Below are 13,102 nucleotides of genomic sequence, written 5' to 3' on the forward strand. Positions count from 1 at the left end.
CTTTACCAATGCAATTCAGATGTGTCTCCATCCTGATCTTCCATATCCCATAGTTGGTTCTATCAAGTTTAGGACTGTCCTTTCTGAAATAATTAGTAGTCATTGGATCTCCTCAAGTTGTTAAACTTCTGCAAAAGAGGACTAAGCTCTGATACCAATTGTTGGGTCCTAGAGACAACTGAGAGTGGGGGGGGGGGGTGAATCAGTTGTCAAATAAATTCAAACCAAAAACAACCTAACCAACTTAATGCTTAATATCGGTAAACCAGTTAAGTATGTCAGTAGACAGTGTTAACAGTTAATTGCTATACCGGTAAAGATTAATGCATGAAACATAAACATAAAGTCATCCACAACACATAACACCAATATTTGTACGTGGAAACCCTGTAAGAGGAAAAACCACGGTGGGAAACCTTACCCACAATCATATGATACTACTGCAGATAGTAAGTGTACATAAATGAGGTATGCACATGTAGAAAGGCCAACAGCCTATAGCTCACTGCTCATTCACAAAAAGGGAGTCACACTGACTACAGTTGGATGGTTAAATCCAATAAGAATGTACTGCACAAAATAGCATCTTCATATGCTGGATTCAGTACCGGTGTAATGCTGATATGCTTTCACAAAAACCTACCTTCACCTTCAAATGATGTCTTCGTGTATAGCTCTGTTTAATCTCGCATATACCTTCTCACAATTCTTTTTCGCATTCCACATTCGATCTTACAAATAAGATCTTACATTTATACCATAACCTAAGACCAATTTTAGTAGGTCGGCTCTACAAGATATTACAATAAAAACATTTTACAAACAATATAATATCCGATGCAATAATCGATTAAACATGTCGGCTTAATGCATTTACAACAATAATAAATCATCTCCATAGCGTGTCATGCTGATCTGGAAAAGATAAATGTGCCGGTGTAACCCTAGGTAACCCTGGACCTATTTGCCAGTAAAAGCAAATATGCAAATATGATTATACCAATGATGAATTCTTCAAAACAAAGTGTCCACATGATGTCTTCGACATTACCAAGTGGCTTCCATAACATTTCAAGTGCCGGTGATCATTATATCCTGCCGGTGAACCATATACCAGTAACTGTGCAATAGTTACTTGCTTGCCGGTGAATGCTGCTAGATCTCCAAAGTGCTAGTGTTTTAATAGGTGTTGACATCAATGACAAAACCATACCAAAATACCAACAGTTACTCTTTTGAATCTGAATGTTTTGAAATCAGAGGCAAATGAGGCCTAAGGTCTATATTGTCATAGTTGTAATGGAAACTCTATGCCTCATATAATTTTTGGTATGTTTTAATTGCATAGTGTCGTTATGAATTGCTTCTCCTTAGTAACAGGATAAATTAGTTTGTACTTAAGCTCATCCATGCCCAACTTGCTATTAGCTTATCTGAGATCATAGTTTGTTGGTTATTCCATTAATCCAAACTTTTTTCTGGCATTGTAGGGACAAAGGACAATCAAACCTTGCTTTCCTACCTCTTTTTATTTTCAGAATCAGCAGCACATCCAAGCGTCCGTTTTGAGGCATTCCAGGTAAGATACAGATGATTTGGCTTGCAACACAGGTCATGTAGAACACTGTGCAAATTGTTTTTATAATTTATGATATACAAGGAAATTATCAAGCACTGTAAATAAAAATATTGTTCTTGACATGAAATAATTCTACTTTTTGTTTTAAATAGTAGGATCTATGGTATTATCATGGTTTGTTATCATCTACTGTTTTGTAATGTCTTTGAAATTCAATATTCATATCTAAGGAGCATCAGAAAAATGTTTTGTAGATCTCTTCTGATTTGTTGCAAGTGGAAACTTTAGTTTTCAGAAGTAACACTAGGAATGCATTTTAGCGTTGTGGCGTATCTTTGTTTCAATCTTTCTGGTAAATATCAATTGGCAAATGGATACTAAATTTTACACAAATGATTACCTTGTGTAGGCCCTTAGAGCAGCAATACATAATTATCCATCGGTTATGCCTGCATGTTGGAAACAAATTTCTTCAACTGTTTTGGGAGTGATTGAATCATCATATATTGAAAATTCTGCTTATACATCATCCATGCTCTGCAAAGGAAGCTCTGAACAAAATCCCAAACCAATGGATGACAAAACCATTCTTGGTGCCATAAAGGTGATATACTTAATCTTGAGATTATATTGCATATGCATGATCTTGGTAAATTTAGTTCTGGTATCAGGAGAAAAAACTTGCTATTGAATGTTATGAGGAATAAATTTAATTATAGGAGATATCGTTTCATTCTTTCTAGAGAATAGATAATTCTTGAGATGTGTTTTAGATGGTAATTTGGGATCTGAAGAGGAAGATGAACTGGTGATTTCAATGTTTGTGGTCTAGATATGAGTTCACTTAAAAAGCAATAAATATTTTATTTTTGTAAAATATTCTTGTATTCCAAATCACAAGGTTCTGGTTCTACAAGGGTATAGTTCAAAACAAGTTCACTAGTTCAAAAATGTCAAGAAAGATTATGAATATATTTGAAGAGAATAAATTTGCATCTTTTTTTATTTCTATTTATTTAAAAAAGAAATAAATTTCCAAGAATGTCAAACTAGATAAATATAAATAAACAAATAATTGGCCCAAAAGATTAATGATGTTCAAACCCACACACACCTACACACCCACACACCCACACCCACCCACTCATGCATGCACACACGCACACATAGGCACGCACGCGCGCACACACACACACACACAATGTCATATATCATATGGTATATCAATATGAATAAAAGTCACAAATCCATTTTCATACTACAAAATTCTTCTTTGACTAAAGCTTCTAAGTGGCCGTATGGCTTCCCTCAAACTAGACGGTGATGATTCTTATCGAGGAACAATATCATTCTTAGCCTCGGTGTCAAGCCTATCATGATCATCCAATGAAGTTCTATAAAAAATATGAGCTCCACATCCTCAACAATCTCATCTATAGAAAACATGAGCTCCACATCCTTATGTGTCCCCTACTATCTACCTTTTTGACATGCAAACAAAGGTTGTATCACACAAAAGAAAGGTCATTTAAATGAGTCAACCTTTTGCGCTTTTCAATGTGAATGGCTCCAATTGTATGCTTACTCAAAAGTGCACAAAGTAACTTAGTAAACTTTGTAACCATTTCAGTTCACAATTTTAGTGTGACACACAACAAAATGTGTATTATAAACTATTCTTCAAGTTACAAGGGGAAGCTCTCTTTTCTATTTAATCTAAGGATTTCAAATATGCAATACAAACTAACTAAAATTAAAATTTTTCTTTTTGTTTCTCAATCTAGGGCACAAGGTGATTCAAAACTTGTGCATAAGATAAGAAAGTGTGTGTGAACTTCAAAGGAAATGACTTGGTGCACAACAATGACTGTTTTCAAATCTGCAAGGGTGGATTGTGGTTGTTTGGCAAAGAAGAGGCTACAAGGAAGGATCCCATACTTTCAAAGCAAAAGTCCGTATGATGCAAGGTACAAGTTGTATGATTATGCTAGAGGATATTTTGTGTCGTGCAATGTAAAAGAAGGGCTGTATGATGCAATTGAAGACAGGCCATATAATGTAGACATGCATAGATGAATCTCCAAATTGTACGTGGGTCTTGTGACGTTTTCACACATCGCCCCATTGCAAATGGGGACCCCTTATTTTTTTAGGTCCTCTTGGTCTTTTGGTTTTGTTTTTGGGTCTTTTCGCAGCAATCTCATCAATCCTCTAAGTTTGCAAGTGTTTGGGGGTCAATTTGATCAATTCTGTAGCTCGTTTGAGCAATTTTGGCCAAGTTCGGAGCTCGTTTTGTCCATTTTAGGGTTTTGCCCTTCAGATTTGGATTCGAGGCCTTTCCTTTAGGGTTTTGGAAAAACTGAATGTTGCATGGGAATCGAGTCCCTTTAAGGAACTCGTTGACGTGTTTTTTATGACAGCATCAAACACAGAATAAAGCTACCAACGGTCACCTTACCCTCTCTTGATCAAAATTAGTCCGTATGCTAAGATTGCACAAAAGTTCAAATGGCTAATTCCAAGGTTCCTCCAGTGCGTGGACGTGACTCAGTTGATTGATGGGTTTGCTGTTAACCCAAGGGGCCTTACGTATGTTCAATTGAAGAGGATAATAAACTCATGCAAGTTCAAGGATTTCTATATGAATGATTTGCAATGAAATCCCTAATTTTTGATTTTTTTGATTTTCGAAATATGCTGAAAGTAAATGAGAGTAGGGTAGAGAGAACTATGCTAAAGCTAATCTAATCCTAAGAACAAGAGACGAGATCACTCGTGCAAAATCAAACCACGCTTCGCTTCGCCAACAGAGCACAACTACGCGAAGGCGGTGCAATCTTCAAAGGGTGTGTGGAGGTTTTTTAGATCACCAATGTGGACCATCGAATCGAATAATCTTCACTGATAATTGAAGTTAAGCGTACACACATAACAAAAGGCTCAGGTTAACTTTGCACAGTATGCAACAATCTCAGATAATAGTCTTTCCTCCTTTACAAATGAGTGGGGTCACCCCTTTATATAGGCCTTAGGTCATGAAACCCTAATTAGGGTTTCACCCTAGAAGATTCCCCACTCAAGATGCAACAAGGTGGGAATCAGGAATAAATACCCCATAAAGCCCATATACAATAATTCCATGAGCCCAAAATGGTGCCCACTAGTGCATTAAATGCACCCCATTACATTGAATATGCCCAAAATACAATAAACAACCCCATGCAAGAAATAAATGCCCATCATTCCTTATGCAAGGGCGACATGTACAAAGAATCTGTCACAGAATCATTAATAAGGCGGCTGCATGCAAGAAGATTCCTCATGCATTCAACATTCATTGACCGGATCACCACTTAATCAAAAAATTTCCAACAGTAAATACGCCACCACTATTCAACTAAAAGATTCTCGTCCAAGAATGGACGACCATTATCTTGTTCATTTATGGCGTATGCAATGAATTTGCTGATGACTACTTCCAGCTCTTCGATGGAGACACTTGTCACATTTTCAATATTGAATTCCACCAAGGCAATTTCTTCCTCGCTCTTGGAAAAGAAGCTTTTCCATTCCATCATGATTTCCTGTTTCTTCTTCATTATACTGGAAAATGAAGAAACATTTGCAAAATGTTCCTTAGGGAATGAACTTACGAAGAAGAACTCATGCAACTGAGATTTTAGGGAGTTCACTGTTATTCCACTATCATTGAGTTTTCTTGCGAACAGTGCCTCAATTGCACTGATGATTTCCTCCCGCACCCCTTTGATTGAGTCTTTCAAAGTTAAGGACTCCACGCTGAATTTATCGAAGGTGTTCTTTCCTGAGCAAACAACGTAGAACCATTGGGGAAAGTCATAAGCTTCGTTCTCTTGAATTACTTTCCCATCAATTAGAATTTTCCTTGGAATCTTTGTCAGAGCCCTGAGCTGCGGAATAGTTAAGTCCTAGTATATGTGCACATCTTCCCACAATCCTCCCGCTGTCTCCAATCTGCTTAGGAGGGCCACAAATTTTGAATGAAGCTGAGCCAGGTCCTCAATGAATTTTCCCGCTTCAGTGTAGACATCTTCTATCCATTCCTTGGAATTTTGTGTCATTGCTCTAATTACTTCCACATCATCAACAACTTCCTTAGGAAGGGAAGGATGAATGAATGAAGGACCTGCCTCCCTGAGTGACCTTTTAAAACTTCTGATGTACTCGCATAGGGCTCTATTTTCTTCCCTCAGCCTCTTACACTTCGCCTTTGATTTCAGCATCTTTTCTTTCACGGCTAAGGAAGATTCTTCAAAGTCTCCAATTACTTGACCTGTGGAAGCAGGACCAAGATCAACTTGTCTGATAACATAATCTTCCTGCCTGATTTCGTTCCTGTTTTTATTCACTGCAGGTTCAACAATGTGCAGGGTTTGGGATCTAGACTCATCCCTTACAACCTTAGAAAATTTTCGGGGAGCCTTCCCTTCTGTTGGCTGATCCATCTTTTTCAACAATTCTTCTAATTCTCGGGCTGGATCAATTTCTTTTTCTGGTTCCTTCCTCAGCCTTCCTATCAACCAATCTGGAGCGGGAATGGAGTGACTATGAACTTCCCCATGTTCTTGCTCCTGTGATTCTTCTTCCATTTCGCCAAGGATGACTTCCACGAAGCTATCCTGACGAGTCTCTTCCTGGTGTGGGGGTCTTTCTTGTCTTTGACTTCTTGGCTGACTGGGTCTGTGCGAAGCTTTAATGTTGAGTATATCTGGTGCCAGAGTGTTTTCTGGAGGTGGATCTGCTGGGTGTGCAAACATCTCCACTTCCTGTACACTCAAGGAACTTGCCGGTGAATGCTCCCTCTCTATCCTTGCTCTCTTTTGTGTCTTTTGTGGAGGTTCTTCTTTTCGTACCTCTTGTTGGACTTCCTGCTGGATATCTTTCTTCCTTGCCCCCCCTTGGTTTCTTTGGGGCACTTTTCCCTTTATCAATCCAGACTTCCCCTCCTGCCTGGGCCTGTGAAGAACCTTCGGTTGCTTCGCTGTGGGAATCTAGACTTCCCATTAGCTGATATGTCAAATGAACATTTCCTTCCGCCAACTTCCTTATCTACCGGTCAACCCAATGCTTAGTGAATTTCAACACTGGTCTAGCTAGGACATTTAAATCATCAATTTAGGGCTCTGATCAATCTGGCAACTGAATGGGCTGATCTTTTACTTTCTCAAATTCAGGTTGCATCAGATCTGAATCCTCCTTCACCTGATCCGACACTTGGTAAATTTCACTTATCTTGATGGTGTCAAAGGGCAATCTGGAATGCATTTTCTTCTGGACCTCAAGGTCATCTTCGGTGTCTGCCCAATAATCTTCTAAGTGAAATTTGTGTATGAATTTCATGCCAGCAACCTTCCTGATTTGACGGTAAGGATCATATTGGGCCCTGGATGTATAAAACGACAGGCGATAGAATGCCAACTCCCCTGTTGCACTCTTAGCTGCTTCCAAACCTCGACACATTTCCACGAAGTCACCTAGGACAACTGGGAATTCAATAGATTGCTTCTTCTTCTTCGGTATTGATCATAAGTTGTTAGCTGCCTCATGAGCTCCAACAATATGAGCTTGTCTGATGGATACCTTGGCAACTTGTATGACTGGAATGAAAATCCCTGCATCCTGATGTAGGTGAATTTAGGAAATTGTAAGAATGTGGCTCCATACTTCTGGACCAAGGATCTTGCTTGTGGCGACACCCTTACGTGCAACTGTTTTTGCATAAGCCGTGTCAAGTACATAGTAAAGGTGTCATTCGCCAGCCTGTAAGAACCAACATTGTGAAGATGCAGCTGGCGATAACACTCATGCACTTTCAGCTGTGCTGGTCCGCAACCCATGATTCCACTTGCTGGTAGACCATCAAATCCTCCCCTTCGCACAAGCATATAGATTAGGTAGGAGCTCATGAAGAAGGACTGGGACTTTCTTTCTTTTAAGTTTTTCAGCTGTTCGTGCAAGTAATGACTAATCAATCTGGCCCAGTCAACTAGCCCATTTGCATTCATGATGTCACCTATGTAGAAGAACATCCATGTTTCAAAGTTCACAAAATGTGAACACCCCATTACTCTGCTCAGCATCTTTATCAGGTCCACATATTCTTGCTTGAACTCAAAGATAGTGAGAGTCTTTGGCATCTTGGAAGCATGCATCCTAGGCTTCAACAACCACTGTTTATTAATCAAGTTAGCACACTTGGTAGGACCTGCTTCATATACTGCTTTAGCTTCACTGCTGGTCCTGTACGTCATGGAATAGTGTGAAGGAATTCCGAAAGCCTCACCAATTGACTTCGGGGTCAATGTCGCCAACAACTTGCCATCTGACGTTGAAATTGTCTACCGCTCCGGATTATAATGCTTTGCACACTCCAGAATCAAGTCTGGACATTGAATGGTAGGAGGAAAACTAGTTGCCGCAACAATTCTGCTCTTGACAAATTTGACAGCTGTTGGTGATGGACTATGCCCTGTCGTCCCGAACATTCTGATCTTGAATGCAGCCAGATTGAATGTGCCCAAATTTGTATCGCTGATTTTTTCCCATCTGGAATTCATCTGGGAACGAGGAAGGAAACCTTTCATCTCTGCCTTGATCAATGCCTGCTTGGTAGGGTAGCTGTCTTGCTTGATGACCTCTCTTCACTTCTCCAATTCTTCTTTCTTGAATCCTACACGTGAGAAATGAAATGCCTCTCCATGCTTATATAAAATCCTTCAAATCGTACTGCTAAGTTAGGAGGCATCAATTTAGCAATTGAATTTATGATGCGTCATACTTTCCCAATCACTATGCAATGCAAAAGAAACTTCCCTTGTGAGTGACTTCGAATTTAGAAGTTTCACTTAATGCACTAAGTAATGCATCATACTTGGAAGATTCCCTTCGCCAACTCATTAACTTTCATTCCTTCAAATTTCGGAGGGAAATTGAAAGATTCTTCAAAATTTGCTTGATTTTCATTCTAACTTGTCCTCTTCTCCTTTTGAAGGAATCTTCATGCTTCTTCAACATCCCCTATTTTTTAGGGATCCTTCTAAATTTAGAAGCTAGGTTCATTAGATACAGAAATTCCTCACGATTCCGAATCTATAGAATTTTCCGAATTCTAATAAGATTCGGTGTCTAAAAATAGAAAATTCAAAAATTTTCCCGAGGGGATTTTTACTTTTCATTCCTCCTTGACCGTTGGACCCTCATGCCTTAGACAAATTTTTGAGTTTTCAAGCTTAAGCATGGAATTTAGGACGAAATTCATCATTTCCTCGATTATCCTTGACTTAGCAATTCTGGCATCTATCATCCTCCTTAGGCGAATTTTTGAATTAGTCATGGGATTCACGATTTGGAGGATTTTCCTTCATTACCCCTATTCAGCGCCCTCCCTGAGTGTTGGGTGGATTTTCACCTAGGGGAAGGAATTCACAACTTTTTCCTTCCTCCAAGACCCTTCAATCTTGGCACCCTCCTGACCCCCTAGGGCGGAATTTTGCATTGGAGAGGGAATTCATGATTTCCAAAGTTTTCCATGGGTCATCCATTTTAGCGCCCTCCTTGATGTCTAGACGCTATTTGACTATAGCCAAGGAATTCAACATTTCCTCCAATTTCCAAGGCATCTTGAGTTTGGCGCCTTCCTCCAACCTAGGGCGCTATTCGTTCATGAAGGAGGAATTCCATTCTTCCAAGTTTTCCTTGCTACCTCCAGTTTAGTGCCCTTCCATGCCTTAGGGCGGGATTTTCACCTGAGGAAGGAATTCACAACTTTGTCCATTTTCCTAGAGTATACCATTTTGGTGCCCACTTGAGGAGTAGGGCGGATTTTTGCATGTCACAGAATTCAATGTTTTTTCACCTCTCCATGGAATGTTCAATTTAGTGCGCCTCTTAGGAATAGGGCGCAAATTCTTCATTGAAAGAGGAATTTTGACATTTCTTCCTTCTTTGTTAAGATATAGCCCTCATGAATCTAACTGATGGCAAATCGATTGTTATATATATATATATGTGGTTATTAATTCGATGCCTGAAAGTCATTCTGGAGAGTGATATATTAACACACAGTCCCGATATGCAGATGGACAGTAACATCGTATACACTGCGATGATTATCACAGTGAGCATGATATCAATCGTGCCACTGTGATTACATTGCAGTATGCACTGTAATGTAATCACAGTGGGCACGACATGTGATTATTGATCGCATTATACTAAACTAATGGACCATGTAGTTCGGCAAATTAAACATTAACAAACATATTGTTATGAACCGTTGCCTCACGTGGCAGCTGCCACGTATGGACATATCCCTACGTAGGCAACCTTTCCTCCTGTATATAAAAAAACCGGATTCAATGGTGAGGACGATCAATTACTTACGGCAATCAATCTTCCAGAATCGCTGTCATTATTCTTCGATCCACATTTCACAACATGGTATCAGAGCCAGGTTATTAGAGAATTAATTAGACAGCCATATTACTCATAACCAATTATTGGAAGTAAATAACGTATAGACGCAGAGTCTATCTATCCGACTAAGAAAATATTCAAAATGTCAAGTAATATGAGAGTGGAAGATAGACTTGAAGGAGCCTCAAACTTCGTTTCTTGGAAGATACGAATCATTGCCATTCGTGAAGAACTAGAATTAGAGTAATACATAGAAGAAAATCTAGACATGCCAAATGATGAACCAGAGAAATCTACTTGGAAAAGGCGTAATAATAAAGCAAAGAAAATAATTATTGACTCAGTCAAAGATCATATTCTTCCATCTATAGCTAGACTGCCTAAAGCATATGAAGTATTTAAAACCATTAAAGATACATATGAAGTTAACAATGCAAGCAGAATGTTAACCTTGAAACAACAACTTTTAAACATAAAGATGATACAATATCTACATACTTTTCAAGGATATTTGAAGTAAAAGACCAATTACAAACTATTGGAAATAAGGTAGATGATCAAGAAATCTCTCTGATAGCCCTAAGAGGATTACCAATTTCATGGGAATCCTACATTCAATGTATTAGCAGAACACCTCCCTTACCCAAATTTGAACAACTTAAGAATGAGTGCATTCATGAGAAATCTTGACTAATCTCAAAGGGGATTAGGGCCAAATAAAGGAGGAGAAATCCAAGCACTCAATACAAATACCTTCAACAAAAAGAAAAAGTTCTCCAAACGGAAGAGAGGAAATAAAAACCATTAGAAAAGAGATATATCTAAAATTCAGTGTTACAAATGTGACAAGTATGGGCACACTCACAGGAATTGTCCAGAAAGGAAGAAAACACAAGCTACTCTAGCCGAAGTCAAAGGAGAAAACTCACTTTTCTTCTCAGCCCTATCAAGCGAAATAAATACAAATAAAAACACTTGGATCATAGACAGTGGAGCATCAAGACATATAACTGGATTTAGATATCAGTTTGAAACACTTAATGGGCATTCAAGTGAAGAGGTCACTATTGGAGATAACTCCGCATATCCTGTGAAAGGAATTGGGACCTGTACTATCAAACTAAGAAATGGAGTATCTCTACGATTAAAAGATGTTTTGTTCGTACCTGGAATAAAAAGAAATCTAGTCTCAATCTCAGGCCTAGCTGACCAAGGATATTGGGTTACCTTCAATGAAGATAAAGTTCTACTCTGGCCTAAAAACACAAATATCAAAAATGCCGTAACAGTAGGTTCAAGAGATGGTAGCCTGTACAAACTATGCAGTGATCAAAAGGAAGCACTAAATCTTGAAGTTTCAAATAATAATGAATTATGGCACAAAAGATTAGGACACCTAAGATATAGTGCTCTATCCAACATAAAGAAGATTACTTCAGGACTACCCCAACTAAAATCTGAACACACAGGCATTTGCAAAGGATGTGCCTTGGGAAAGAATGTGAAAGTTTCTTTTCCCTCAAGCGAGCACAAATCAAAAGTTATTTTAGAATTAATTCACTCAGACCTATGCGGTCCCATGTCAACACCATCCCTAACTGGATCTTTATACTACATAATCTTTGTTGACGACTACTCTCGAAAAACATGGATATATTTTCTAAAGTGCAAAGACTCAAATGAAGTACTATCTAAGTTCAAAGAATTCAAGGCACTAGTAGAAAACCAGTCAGGGAAGAAAATTAAGGTGTTAAGATCCGACAATGGAGGAGAATATACATCTGACAACTTCAAAGACTTTTGTAATTCTGTTGGGATTAAGAGGGAGTATACTATACCATATAATCCACAACAAAATGGAGTAGCAGAAAGAAAGAACAAAACCATAATTGAAGCAGCAAAAGCCATGATGCATGACCAAAATTTACACACTTCATTCTGGGCAAAAGCTTCAAATACAACAGTCTACATTCAAAACAAGTGTCTGCACTCAGTTCTAGAAAACATAACTCTAGAAGAAGCTTTTACAGGGAACATACCAGACTTAAGTCATTTAAGGATATTTGGCTGTCCAGTATAAATACATGTTCCTAAAGAAAAGAGGATGAAACTAGAACCATCCGGAAAAAGAGGTATCTTCATTGGCTATAGTGAAAATATAAAGGATATCGCATTTACATTCCAGGGAAAAAATCTGTTGAGATAAGTAGAGATGTAAAGTTTGAAGAAAACACTACACTTCAAAGAACCTGAGGATGATAACATTACTGAAGAAGAAGAAGATCACATAAGTGAGATTGAGAGGGAGAATATCATAGAAAATTCCGAACCTTCAGTCACTGAGAGGGATGACATCATAAGAGCTTCTGAACCTCTAGCTGATGAAAATATTGAAACACTCAATAACAAGAAAAGACCTCTATGGGCAAGGAAAATGATTGAAGAGAATAATGTAGAACCAAATGAAATTTCCAAAGAAAATAAGAGAACAAGAACTCTAAAATTTTATGTTGCACTTCTAACCGAACTTACAAATTCTGAACCAACAAATGTTAGAGAAGCTCTATCAAAACAGGCTTGGAAAGATGCTATGGTTGAAGAATATCAATCCATACTAAAGAATGATGTTTGGGATATAGTGCCTAGACCAAAAGACAAATCAGTTGTCCCATCCAAGTGGTTATTCAAGATCAAATATGCATCTGATGGCAACATTGAAAAACATAAAGCTCGCTTTGTGGCCAGGGGTTTCTTTCAGAAAGCAGGAATTGATATGAAGAAACATTTGCCCAGTTGCCCGGTATACGTCAGTAAGAGCAATCATTGCAATTGCAGCATCCAAAGGATGGAAAATTCACCAAATGGATGTAAAGACTGCCTTCCTAATGGTTCAATTGAGGAAGAAGTATATATAGAACAACTAGAAGGATTCACCATACGTGATAAAAATTGCTATGTTTGTAGACTAAAGAAAGCTCTCTATGGGCTAAAACAAGCACCTAGGTCCTGGTATGCAAGGATAGAAAACTATCTCTCCAAACTAGGGTACTCCAAGAACCTAGCAGATCC

General features: G+C 38.5%; 1 protein-coding gene across 6 annotated transcripts in view; it reads left to right on the top strand.

Annotated features, from left to right (window-relative positions):
* The window catches only part of LOC131072109 (uncharacterized), a 202,344-nt gene that overhangs the window by 124,314 nt on the left and 64,928 nt on the right, over positions 1-13,102 (top strand). For all 6 annotated transcript variants that reach the window (XR_009112658.2, XM_058008172.2, XM_058008169.2 and 3 more), the window contains 2 exons: positions 1,491-1,579; positions 1,989-2,183. Coding sequence is in view for 5 of the 6 variants with exons in the window: in XM_058008172.2 (XP_057864155.2) it covers positions 1,491-1,579; positions 1,989-2,183 (284 nt within the window). In the remaining variant the exon portion in view is untranslated. The remainder of the gene's footprint in view (positions 1-1,490; positions 1,580-1,988; positions 2,184-13,102) is intronic.

The sequence above is a fragment of the Cryptomeria japonica genome, chromosome 11 (genome assembly GCF_030272615.1).
Source record: "Cryptomeria japonica chromosome 11, Sugi_1.0, whole genome shotgun sequence".
Taxonomy (NCBI): Eukaryota; Viridiplantae; Streptophyta; class Pinopsida; order Cupressales; family Cupressaceae; genus Cryptomeria; species Cryptomeria japonica.